Source organism: Anabas testudineus, chromosome 7 (assembly GCF_900324465.2).
Source record: "Anabas testudineus chromosome 7, fAnaTes1.2, whole genome shotgun sequence".
Lineage (NCBI taxonomy): Eukaryota > Metazoa > Chordata > Actinopteri > Anabantiformes > Anabantidae > Anabas > Anabas testudineus.
The window spans coordinates 23478848-23492316 of NC_046616.1; the positions used below are offsets into that span (position 1 = coordinate 23478848).

At 43.0% G+C, this 13469-nt stretch overlaps 1 protein-coding gene across 1 annotated transcript; it reads left to right on the forward strand.

Annotated features, from left to right (window-relative positions):
* Positions 1-1241: 1241 nt before the first annotated feature.
* Positions 1242-12898, forward strand: tcea2 (transcription elongation factor A (SII), 2). The gene is made up of 10 exons (XM_026367006.1): positions 1242-1462; positions 5171-5233; positions 8707-8812; positions 9444-9543; positions 9626-9789; positions 9981-10037; positions 10288-10442; positions 10736-10882; positions 10987-11058; positions 12345-12898. The coding sequence occupies exons 1-10, from the start codon at positions 1394-1396 to the stop codon at positions 12351-12353; spliced, it is 942 nt and encodes a 313-aa protein (XP_026222791.1). The 5' UTR covers positions 1242-1393; the 3' UTR covers positions 12354-12898.
* The last annotated feature ends 571 nt before the right edge of the window (positions 12899-13469 follow it).

A 13469-nucleotide genomic window follows, 5' to 3' on the forward strand; every position in this document is an offset into this window, starting at 1 on the left:
TCTGCATGTTTGAAGGTGGATGGGACAGAGTTAATTCATTTAGTCATTTAGCTGACACTTTTATCCAAAGCAACTTACAAGTGAGACAAGGGTAGGCAGGGTAAACAAGGGTAAACGTCACGTCTTGCCTAAAGACCCCTACTGGACGTAGGCCACAGCTGGGATTCGAATCACGGCCTCCTGCATGGATGCTGCTGGATAGAGTAGTTACCACTACATAGTATAATATCAGAGGTAAGATGATTCAAGAGATCTTTTCTCATTTCAAAGTGAAGCAATGTGCTGTTTGCTGGCCTGGATATTCTGTAATATTGTGAGATATTCTTAAAACTTTGTTGATGTGTGTTCCCATATTAATAAACATTAATATAAGCATGCTTTTTCACATTGTTGAATTCACCAATCCACCATCAACAGTTTCAGTCATACTGTACACTGTTGTCAACATTCAGACATTGGCCACCAAGTCCAAAATAACTTGACAACACTGTCATCTAGAGGAAGGACACAGTAAATACAGACAGGACATAAATTCAACTGCAAAAGAAACTTTAAGTCCATTGAAATCACATCTTAAACAGTCTGAGTCTTCTAACAGTCTGTTTGTGCTCATTTTCCAATCCGGTGCTCTCATCATTCAGATGTAACTCCAAGTCGCTATAGACTTCCTGAGTGTTAAAAAAGTTTAAATTTAAATTAAGTCAGTTAAAATTAAATTATGTGTGTGTGTTGGTGCAAAAATAAAAATTAAATGTGCATAAAGCGTGGAAAGAACTTTCTAAGGAGGAATGGGGATTTCTGTGGACTCATTGTTCAAACTCTTTAAAGTATGAGACGCAGAGGTGAGAGAAGTAGGCTACACAAATACAATACTCAAGAAAAGTGTAAGCACTTCACTAACATGTACACTGAGCAAAACACAAGTTCTTTATTAAACTCATGTAACATGTACATGCTCTAAGATTTAATCATTTTATTCCATAATATATGTATAAGTGTATTAGTGTGTATTTGGTTTGGTTTGGTTCCTCGAAGCTGTCAGATAAATTCAGTGGAGTAAAAGTATCTACTTATACATATACTTATGTATATATATTAAAAACACAGTGACTGTTTAACAGAGGCACCACAAACACAGTGATCACACCCTGGAGCTTTGGTCACTTTGGTTGTTCCAAGTCTGCTTTGGAGATGATCACACAGAAAACTACAACTCCCGGCGTCCCACAGCGGCACAACAACAAACGAGGGAGGCAGCAGCTGGGAGACGAGACAGACACACTGCGTAAAGAGAAGCCCGGAGTGAGACACAGCGGAGAGAGTTCCCTTCACATCGATGGAGGTTTTCTCCGCCGCAGAGGAGACCGAGTGACGGACAGGAACCCGCTCGAACATGGCCAAGAACCAGGAAGTGGAGCGCATCGCCAAAAAGCTGGATAAAATGGTGCACAAGAAAAACACGGTGAGTGCGAGAGCGGGGGCTGCATCCGCGATCAGGTGCCGATCGGTACCTTTGAACCGCCGGGACGGGGAACCTTCTGGAAGCGGCTCTGAGGGACTGCGTTTCTACACTTGTGCTGATAATGTCCCACTGTCACCTGACTGATGCTGCTGATGCTGCTGCTGCTGCTGCTGCTGCTGCTGTTTGTGCTGACACTTTGGAAACAGTTGGGTTAGAAATCACATCAGGGCTTGGTTGAAAAGCCGGTCACCACACTCACACCTGGAGTCAATCATCCTCTCTGTCCACCTCAGTTTTGTCACACCACATTTTAATGGAGGTTGCAAATAACTGTGCAAATGCAGTTTCGAGCCACTGAAGTGTCCATGTAGTTAGTTAATAAATAATTTGAATATTCCCAGTGACACAGATCCCCTATGAAAGTAACTAAATAAAAATTTACCTAGTTCAGCCTTCAGTTCCAGATGAAGCAGAATACAATCAAAAGAATTGACTTCATTTTTGGTATTGCTGGTTGTCTGGCATAACCACGAAATGGTCCTGATTTGATGTAATTAATTCAATTTAATTAAATTTTATTTATATGGCACCAAATCACAACAAAAGTCTTCTCAAGGCACTTTACAGTGTTTAAGGTTTAAGACCTTACAGAGTATAATTATACGAAAAATGACATAGAAAACAACAACAATCCCATTTAAGCAAGCTTTAGGCAACAGTGGAGAAACATCCAGCAGAACCAGGCTCATGGTGGGCGGCCATCTGCCTCGACCGAATGGGGTGAGTGGAAAGAGAAGAGAGAAAAGAACAGCAGGCAATAAGACAACAACAAGCAGCAAGAACATTGGGCAGATGAACTGGATTCTGGAGATGTACAGCTCCAGGCCGAGGATACCTGCAGAAAAGTACAGAGAGAGGGAGACAGAGAGGAGGAAACACAACTACAGAAGAGAGAAGACACAAAGTTAATGACATGCAATGGTGGCATTTGCATTGATACTGGAGAAAGGAGAGAGGAGCTCAGTTTATCAGTAGAGGTCCCCCAGCAGAATAACCTATATCAGCATAACTAAGAGATGGTTCAGAGTCACCTGATCCATCTCTAACTATAAGCTTTATAAAAAAGGAAAGTTTTAAGTCTAGTCTTAAATGTAGAGAGGGTGTCTGCCTCCAGAACCTGAACTGGGAGCTGGTTCCACGGGAGAGGAGCTTGGTAGCTAAAGGCTCTGCCTCCCATTCTACATTTGGAAACTCTAGAAACCACAAGTAAACCTGCACTTTGAGAACGTAGAGTTCTCCTTGGAAGATATAGATAGTTTTTCAGCATCAATCACTTTGAGATAGGATGCTGCTAATTTTAGAAATATTCCTGAGGTGGATAAGGGCAGTTCTAGAGATTTCTTTTATATATGGAGTAAAAGAGATATCCTGGTCAAAGATAACTCCGAGATTTCTCACAGTATTACTTGAGGCTAAGTCATCTAGGGTGAGAACGTGATTAGACAGTGTGTCTGAGATTTTTAGGACCAAACAAAATAACATCTGTCTTGTCTGAATTTAGGAGAAGGAAATTAGAGGACAGGTGGGATTGGTTTCTTCTGGTTTCATAGATAGGTATAGCTGGGTATCATCTGCATAGCAATGGAAATTTAGTGTTTCCTAATAATATTGCCTAGGGGGACTTACATACATATAAAGTAAAAGAATTGGTCCAAGCACAGAACCCTGTGGAACTCCGTAGCTAATGTAGCTTTGAGTAGAGGTTTGACTACAGCAACCCTAAAAACTGTATGTAAGTATGTAGCCTGTTAGTAAAGATAGATTGATCTGAACTAATATTGACGTGCTGATCAAAGGTAAGAGGTCTCATGTATTGAGCCACAGTGATGATTAGTGTTTGGTTCAGTGGGAGTATAGTATAGACATTTGGTAAAATAAAAATATGTGGCATATTTGACACATTCAATATTGGCATTCATATTTTTATGTAATACATTTTAGAATTTTAACAACACTGATTTGATGGAATATGTTTTCATTTATTTATTAATTTTTTAATCAGGAGGCACACACCAGGATTATGCAGGGACTAAAACAGTTAGCATATGCTAGCAAGAGACTCGCTACACTTTTCTCAGTGCTTCTTGTAGTCATTGTTATTCAATTCAATTCAATTCAATTTTATTTGTAGAGCGCTTTTTACAATTGACATTGTCACAAAGCAGCTTTACACAACCAAAGAACAGTACATGAACAGTGAATGTGTATGAATCATAATAATCAGATTGTCCCTGATGAGCAAGCCGCGGGCGACTGTGGCAAGGAAAAACTCCCTGAGAAGGCAACAGGAAGAAACCTTGAGAGGAACCAGACTCAACAGGGAACCCATCCTCATATGGGTGATTACATGCTGTGTAGGCAGCAGTCCAGTATAATAGTTAATGTCTTTAAGTTAATATGGAGTCCAGTTAGTTATTGCAGGCAGACTAGTTCCATTCCTTGACTATCGAGCGTTGAGTCGAGACCTCCAAGAAACAGCTTCCGACGTCCGCCGAGGCCGGGACCGACATCATAGTAGCTTGTGACCAATCCAGTCTCCAAATGCATCCCAAAGGGCAAACGGTGGATCCAGGCGACGAGATCTCCAGCCAGAAGTTGGGCATCAGGACGAGTCAGACAGGTCCAGAGGGCAGAGGGTGGAATGACGTGTAGCTCGACAGAGAGACAGGAAGAGGGAAAAGAGAGAGGGAGAGGGAAAGAGAGAGAAGAGGAGAGATTGCAGTTAGTTGTATTCACAGTCGGATAAAGTTTGAGGTGAATGTATATTTAGTGTAGTGTAGTAGGGACTCCGGCAGGACTAATTATGACAGCCTAACTAAAAGGGTGGGTTCAGAAGAAAACACAGACATGAGGGCTCCCTGGGATGTAAAGCAACCAATCACTTCACCATCAACAAACCTGAGTGATCAGTGAGAGTTGGGAAGACAGCATCTAAACATACCAGTTCACCATAATGCTCTACGTCCATGAGTCCTTCCCAGATCTATTTACTCAAATGCTTGACTAAATAAATAGGTTTTCAGCCTAGACTTAAACACTGAGACTGTGTCTGAGTCCCGAACGCTATTTGGAAGGCTATTCCATAACTTTGGGGCTTTGTAAGAAAAGGCTCTGCCCCCAGCTGTAGTTTTTAGGATACGAGGTACTGACAGGCAGCCAGCATCCTCTGATCGAAGTAGGCGTGGTGGATCATAAGACACTAGCAATTCCCTTAGATACTGTGGCGCAAGACCATTTAATGCTTTAAATGTCAAAAGTAGTATTTTAAAATCAATGCGAAATTTCACGGGGAGCCAATGAAGTGTAGATAAGATAGGGGTGATGTGCTCGTTATGACATTACAATAACTAAAAAGCTTCAAAACATAAAGGAAATTATTGAAAAGTTATGCCTGGTTCTAACACTTTTAGAAGTGCTTGGTTGGGATGGGTATTAAACAATGGGCACTTGGTCAACAGATTTATCCATTAGAAGTCTGTCTTATAGCTGCATCATTCTCTTGGGAACCATTACAGTGAACCTCCTAGTCAGTTGTGAGGAAGAATATACCTTCTAAAGATTTGACTTTTTATGTTGCTAGTGAAAGATGACAGAAGTTGACTGCACATTAACCAGGCTAGAGGTTTAATATGAAGGTTTTGTGTACAGGATGGTGCCCTTGACCTGCTGAGGGAATTGAAGAACATGAAGATGTCTCTGGAGACCCTGCAGGTAATTAACTTCACCCCTCTGACATTTCACTACCACCAAGTTCACCCTTTGGCACCTTGCACTGCAGCTCCACCCTCATTATGTGAATATGTCTTTTTTTTTTAAGCTATATTTATCAATTTAAAACAGCACTTTAAACATATTTTCTGACATAATAGAATGAAATTCATTTGCAATCAATTTTATTTACGTATTTACATCAACATATTTGTTGTGATTTAACAACAAAATAATTTCAAGGAACTCTACATAGCCTTACACAATTATGTAGAAAACCCAACAAATCCCAGTTGAGCAGCAGTGGGAGGAAGAGGAAAAACTCAATTTAAAGAAAAAAACATCCAGTAGAACTGTGCTCAGGGTGGGCGGCCATCTGCCTCGACCGATTAGGGTAAGTGGAAAGAGCAAAAACGAACAGCAGGCCACAAAAACAACAACAAGCAGCGAAAACACTGCGCAGGTTGGTAGGGAAATAATATGGAAATATATAGCTCTGGGGTCGAGGATGCCTGCAGAAAAGTACAGAGAGAGAAAAACCCAGAGGATGAAACGCAACTACAGGAGAGAGAAGACACAAAGACATATAAGTGGGGAGTGGAGGTCCCCTAACAGACTATAGCAGCATAACTAAGAGATGGTTCAGAGTCACCTGAGCCATCTCCAACATAAGCTTTATCAAAAAGCAAACCACTAGTAAACCTGCACTCTGAGAGTGAAGTGTTCTGCTTGGAAAATATGGAACTATGAGAACGTTGCTGATGTAAGAGAAATATGATCTCTCTTTCTAATTCCAGTCAGAACTCTGGCTGCAGCATTTTGGATTAACTGGAGGCTTTTTAGGGGGTTATTTGGACAAACTATTAATAATGAATTACAATAGTCCAGTCTGGAAGTACATAGACTAGTTTTTCAGCATCACTTTGAGACAGGATGCTTCTAATTTTAGCAATAGCCCTCAGGTGGAAAAAGGCAGTTTTATATATTTATTTTATGTATGATGTAAAGGAGAAATGCTGGTCAAAGATGGAATGCATGCAGAAAGTATTCACAGCACTCAACTTTTCCCACATTTTGTTATCTGGAAAGTCATAGCAACTGGACTTCCTTTTGTTAGGAAGTCCAGAAGTCCAGTTTTACTACTCATACAAGTAACAGACTGAAGAAGCTACTTGGATGAGTAGCGAAAAGTTTTAACCTAACAATCTAACAAAAGGAAGTCCAGTTGCCATGACTCAACTTCCAGATAACTTCACCAGGAGGACTGAGAATTTTCGCCGTCACATTTTGTTATGTAACAACATTATTCCAAAATGTAAAAAAATATTTTTTATTTTGTCAAGTCAATTTATACAATATGAAAATATAATAATATAATTATAGCCTCATGTTCTTTTAGTATGATGCTACAAGCCTGGCACACCTAATTTTGGGCAGTTTCTCCCATTCTTCTTTGCAGTAACTCTCAAGCTCCATCAGGTTGGATGAGGAGTGTGGGTGCACAGCCATTTGCAGATCTCTCCAGAGATATGGGATTCAAGTTTGGGCTCTGGCTGGACCACTCAAGGACATTCCTAGAGTTGTCCCATAGCCACTTCTTTGTTATCTTGGCTGTGTGCTTATGGTCGTTGTCCCGTTGAAAGACGGATGTCTCTGTACATTGCTGCATTCATCCTTCCCTCAATCAGATGACTAGTCCTAGTCATCAGATGACTAGTCCTAGTCATCTGATTGAGTTCTTGCTGCTGAAAAACATCCCCACAGCATAATGCTCTCCCCCTTAAGGTTCATTGTAGTGATGGTATTGGCCAGGTGGTGAGTGGTGCCTGGTTTCATCCAAGCATGACACTTGGCATTCAGGCCAAAGAGCTCGGCCTTTGTTTCATCTGAGATGTGAATCTTGTTATTCATGGTGTGAGAGTCCTTCAGGTGCATTATGGTAAAATTTAGCTGAGGATTGGATTTTTATTGTAGTTTCTACAACTTGTTTGAAGTCCACAGATGAACTCCAATCAAGATGTAGAAACATCTCAAGGATGATTGGTGGAAACAGGCTGCACCAGAGCTCAATTTTGAGTGTCATGGCTGTGAATACTTATATACATGTGATTTTTTAGAATTTGTTTTATTTTTAATAAAATTGTAAATATTTCAAATAATGTTTTTCTCTTTAACATTATAGGGTTTTTTTTTTGTAGAATTTTAAAGAAAATAATGAATTTATTCTATATTTGAACCTTCATACAGGGTATTCTTGCGCAGGTGGTCTCATAATTTTTTTTCAACTACTTTTTTAAAGATTTTTCTAAGAGATAAGGGGCAGGCAGGATATTGAAACTGCACATTTGAAAGGAGCAGAGTCTACCAAGGGAGGTCCCCCAGCAGTTCATGTCTAAAGCATCATAACTCAGAGATGGTTGACGGCTTTGACCATTACTAACCCACCACCAAACAGGTCATGCTTGGTGATGCTGCAGGCAGCATAAAGATCACAACATTGTCTTCAGGCTTTTTCACACTTGTCACATGTGCTCAGTGTGAACCTGCTCTCTCCTTTGAGAAGGACCTGGCACCAGAGGCCAAATCTGATGTCCTGTATTAAGTGCCAGTCAAGCTGCAGTGCTGGGCTGTAAGCACAGGTTATACTGGAGGATGTCAGGCTCTCATGCCACCCTCATGGTTTCTGACAGTTTGGTCAGATACATGCACACCAGAAGCCTGCTGGGCTGTCATACTGGTCCTCCTGTTCTGAAACTGGTTCTGCTGCTGGTTGTTGCCCTTTTATGGCCTTTTAATGGCAGGTGTCCTGGTATCTCCGTCATGCTCTTGAGACTGTGCAGGGAAATGCAGCAAACCTCCTTGTGAGTACACACATGGATGTGCCATCTTTGATTAACTGAACTACCTGTGCAACAGGACTGGGCTGCAGATACTTGTTCATGCTACTAGTAGTGACAAGGAGCTAAAGTAATCTTGCATGTATGACAGATATTGAATGCCTGTCATATGGTTTTCAAATCAAATTTTGAAATTTAACAGAAATGAATTTTCAGATCGCAGAGCTTTAATTGAACATGGAAGTTAAAGAAAACATGTTGGTCACACACAGTTTGGCTGCTCTTGTGAAATTGCTTCACAGCCCCGATCCGGGGGCCGAGGTGTCACTTAGTACAAACACAAATTTGAACCCTCTAAGGAAATTGCGTGGGTGATAGTTGAATATTTATGGACAATCACAATGCCCCTTAACACTGAACTGAACACAGTTGGCCCTCTGCACATATAATACAGTACTTAAGCCGGCACTAGCAGAGCTGCATGTAAAGGTTACAGTGAATACAAATCAGCACTGCAGTGTTGCTCTTATAAATCGTTATTTGCTTATATTTAAGATGTGTTATTATGGCAAGAAAATAGATTTGATTCTCCTTCTATTTGTTATTTTCTGTTTCTCTCTCTCTCTTCTCTGTCTGTAGTCTACCAGAGTTGGGATGTCAGTGAACGCGGTGAGGAAACAGAGTTCAGATGAAGAAGTTCAGACTCTCGCCAAGACTCTCATTAAGTCCTGGAAGAAACTACTGGGTAGGAGTGTGTGTATGTGTGTGTGCGTGTATCTGCGTCTGCAGTGATCGTTTACAGTTCCTATCTTTCTATGATTGTGTGGACTAATTGGAGTTCGATGCCTCTGATGTGTGGACATTTTGGCTGTCCCACTCCATTTGCTGCTTGTGTGCAGTGATACCAGCTACTAGGTTAAGAGCTGATCCAGCAGCAGATGCATATTACCATGTCATCAGTGTCAAGCCTAATAATATAAAACTCTATAAAACATATAATCATAAAACACAACAGTCGTTGCGATAAACAATCAAACGTTGGCAAACTAATCTTTTCATGAATAGTCCTGAGTCTTTTTCGTCCAAGAGTTGTTTTTTTGGATTCACCACCACACCATAAGGATGGTGAATGTGAAGTGAGGAGTCTTTCCAATTCTATTAAGACTTGTTCTATATCAATACTCCGCCTACTGGCACATGACAAACCACAGTGAAGCTCATAGAAAACAGTCAGTGCAGGTTTTTTTAATAGTAGTAATAGTAGTATCGTACTGGACACCACCAGCGTGTCCTAATCTCTTTACATCAATACTTGTCTCTGTAGTAAACATGATGGAGAGTTGTGTTTTAGTTTTTTGTTCTCTCTCCTCCCTCAGATGGCTCAGAGGGCAAGTCTGAGGAGAAGGAGAAGAAGAAAGAAGGATCTCCTGTGAGGTCATCGTCCACGTCCAAAGACTCGGGCAGCAGTGAGAAAAGGTCTCAGTCCCAGTGATGCTGGAACTTTTGCTCCATTCACAGTCGCAGAGTGAGGTCATTTCATAGCTCTCCTCTTCCACAGCTGTAAGAAGTCCGGGGAGACCCCCAGCACCCCCACCACTCCTACCACCCCAACCACTCCTACCCACGCTCCTCGCGCCACCTCCTTCCCTCCCGCCCCCGTCACAACTGACAACGTGAGGAACAAGTGTAGAGAGCTGTTGGTAGCCGCGCTGCAGACTGACGGTGAGAAGGCGGTTTGTCGGGTAACTTCTTGTAGGCACCAGAATTGAGCGTGTCGCATCAGCTACATCCACACCTGCTGGTTGGGATCATCTTGCACCTTGTGCGACTGCCTCAAGACCTGATGCTCATTGCTTCTTAGAAAGCTTTAACATGCTTAAAGCAAAACAACCGTGTGTGTTTGTGTGTTCCAGATGACCACAAAACCATTGGAGTTGACTGCGAGCACCTCGCAGCTCAAATCGAAGAACATATCCTTTCACACACGGTGCAAACAACAGGGTTTAATACAGATGTTTATCTGAGTGTTCGCTCCAGCTGTCGGCAGTCAGTGAGAGTAGTCTCTCGACGACACACTTCCCCAGTGCATGGTTGTTTAAAACCATAAACTCCCTCTGTCAGTCTCATCATGTCTGTCCTGTCCACGACTGCCTGAAGGGATTCTCTCATAAATGCTGTGTGTTGTCAATGTTTTCGTCCTTGACTGCTTATCGCCTTCACAGATCTTCCAGGAGTTTAAGTCGACAGATGTGAAATACAAAGCACGTCTACGAAGCCGCATCTCCAACCTGAAGGACCAGAAGAATCCCGACCTACGGCGCAATGTCCTGTGTGGGAACATCTCAGCTCAACGCATCGCCTGCATGAGCGCCGAGGTGAGGCCTGCAGTCAAGCGTTAGGTAGTTCAACAAAGATGTGTGGGTTTTCTAAAATATAGCCACACAGTGTGTTAAAGAAACCTCGACCCACTAGAGTCCAGACTGAAACCTCTAAAGTGGGATATGACGTGTATCATGATGTGGAGGTTATGAGTTAGTACAGAGGGACATATTGTAAATGTTTGTATCTAAACCATTCACTCAAAATGAAGACGGTGTGTTTGAGAATTGATACTCGCAATACTCAGTTGTATTGATCTTTGCTGACGCCTGTAGTGTGTCGTCTGCAGGAGATGGCGAGTGCAGAGCTGAAGCAGATGAGAGAGGCTCTGACTAAAGAGTCTATCAGAGAGCACCAGCTGTCAAAGGTCGGAGGAACTGAGACGGACATGTTCATCTGCAACAAGTGTCACGGAAAGAGCTGCACGTACACACAGGTATAGACACACACACACACACACACACACACACACACAGGATTTCTTCCTTTTCACAAACTCTTTTGCGCTTGTGTGTGTGTGTGTGTGTGTGTGTGTCACAGGTGCAGACACGCAGCGCTGATGAGCCCATGACCACCTTTGTGTTGTGTAACAGCTGTGGCAACCGATGGAAGGTAAAGAAATAACATTCGTACATGGAGGAGACAGAATTAAGACAAAGGAAGCAGCATGTAAACAGTAGATGTACAATAGAACAAGGAGCTGATTCTGTTCCACTGAATGTTGTTGATGTGGGGAAATGTGGCAGTAAGGAGGTTTAGGAACACGACCTCAACTAACAGGGACATGCTGCTTATGTTGTTTTGTATGTAAGCAACAGTGGAACCAGCAGATGGCAGCAGAGACTGGAGTTGGCTCTCTCTCCCTCTCTCTCTCTCCCTCTCTCTCTCTCTCCCCCTCTCTCTCTCTCTCCCCCTCCCTCGCGCTCCTCCCCTCTCTCTCTCCCTCTCTCTCCCCCCTTTCGGCCTCTCGCTCTCTCTCGCTCCCCTCCCCTCCCCCTCTCTCTCTCTCCCTCCTCTCCCTCCCCCCTCTCTCTCTCTCCCTCCCTCTCCCTCCCTCTCCCTCCCTCCCTCTCTCTCTCTCCTCCCTCTCCTCTCTCCCTCTCTCTCTCTCCATCGCCTCCGTCCCTCCTCCCTCTCTCTCTCCCTCGCTCTCTCTCTCCTCCCTCTCCTCCCCCCCTCTCTCTCTCTCCCCTCCCTCCTCCCCGCCCTCTCCCTCCCCCCTCTCTCTCTCTCCCGCCCTCTCTCTCTCCTCCTCTCTCGCTCCCTCTCTCTCGCTCTCTCGCCTCTCCCTCTCTCCTCTCTCTCTCCCTCTCTCCTCTCTCTCTCCTCTCTCCTCTCTCTCTCTCCCTCTCTCCCTCTCTCCTCTCTCCCTCTCCTCTCTCTCTCTCTCTCTCCCTCTCTCCCTCTCCCTCTCTCTCTCTCTCTCTCTCCCTCTCCCTCTCCCTCCCTCTCTCTCTCCCTCTCTCCCTCTCTTTGGTTGTTTAGAGACTCTTAAAGGTGACGGGAGCCTCTAGTATTTAAATGACAAATAAATCTTCTGCGTTTAAAAGAGCTGCATGAAGTTTTAGGAGCTGCTTCTTAGGGATTTTGGGGAGAAGTGTTTTGTTTTCCACAAATTCAACAGTCTTTATACATGTTGTAATGTAAAGTAACCAGAATCTGTAGATTTTAAAAACGTAGTCACATTCGATTGATTGTTCATTTGACATTACTCATTAGTGCTGTGGCTAATTCTCAGATATATGTTACATCTAATAGGTGGTGAGAATGCTGCACTGTTTGTACGTTTCATTGGTTTTACGTGTGTATCCGTACCGTGCATGTTCACACACGTACAAATGTGGTGCTGCTGGTTTCTTGCTGTAATCTCTTTCTCTTTCTCCTTCTCTTTGTTGCAGTTCTGTTGAACAGGACTTGGGTGTGTATCATTCCGTCACGAAGCAACGCGACTCAAGTGAAATGGATTGGATTGAAAAATGAACTTGATTTGTTTCTTTATTTTGTATCATTTCTTTTTATATCTAAAAGTGAAAGCTGTAATATATTTGGAGAAACAATCATTTTTGCCAGATCATGTTGTGTATGGGTTTAGTTCGTTTTGTACAGAGCACTTAAAGAGTTTTTCTTTTCTTATGCTAGGTGAATCATATTTACAGTAGGCCTCGTGGAAACAGTGGATGTGCCTTTCTTTGCCATGCTGTGCTGCCACATATTTTGCCCTTAACATTTCTATTAAAGTTGCTCTCAGATGAAGATCAGCCCTCTGTACTATCTGTGTTTGGTTTTAATAGGGGGCCGAATGTCTCAATAATCAGTTTGGTAGAGCGTATAGAGACAGACGGACGTAGATTTAGGCTGGTGGCCCTTTAAGGCAACCTTTCTTATTATCTGGCTGAAGTGGTTCCATAGAATCAGGTAAATGTGGAGTTCAAGCCAATACAGTAGATATAAACACGAGGACTGTTGATGGAATTCCTCCTCCTCCTGTGTTGCCTTTATTCATCCTAAGATCACTTTACCGGACCCCCCCCCAAAAAAAAGAAAAAAGAAAAATCATGACTCAGGTAAACACCAGACTCGCCTCTGTCTTCCAAATGACTGGTGGTGCAAGCGTGTTGACAGAGGTGATGGAAAGCGGTGAGAAAGCAGCGCACCGAGAGCTCCTGTTGTGTTTGTTGTGGAAACACCGCTGAGCTCTTTCCATACATGAGCATGGGAAAGAGAGGGAGAGAGGAGGAGAGACACTTACACCAGGATCTGTTAGGTGTCTCCCTTTTGGATGGAAAACAGACTGGAGTGCTGGGGTGCACACAGATCGCACAGGGCCGCTGGGCCTGACGCGGCGCACGCGATCCACGGCCACGCTGAGCTGACCTTTGGCAGAGATGACATATAGTTAACATTAGATTAGACTGATTACGACAACAACCATACAACATGAAGGGACAAAACGATGGAAACAAGTGAAGCTGGCTAGTCTGACTGTAATTTAAAGAGACACTGCAGATTAATACACAGAGTGT

What these genes read in the sequence shown, in the direction of transcription:
- tcea2 (XM_026367006.1), top strand. Translation starts at nt 1,394, where the DNA reads ATGGCCAAGAACCAGGAAGTGGAGCGCATCGCCAAAAAGCTGGATAAA. An exon ending in AGCCGCGCTGCAGACTGACG is followed by an intron (nt 9,790 to 9,980) that starts GTGAGAAGGCGG and finishes TGTGTGTTCCAG; the next exon opens with ATGACCACAAAACCATTGGA. An exon ending in TCGCCTGCATGAGCGCCGAG is followed by an intron (nt 10,443 to 10,735) that starts GTGAGGCCTGCA and finishes TGTCGTCTGCAG; the next exon opens with GAGATGGCGAGTGCAGAGCT.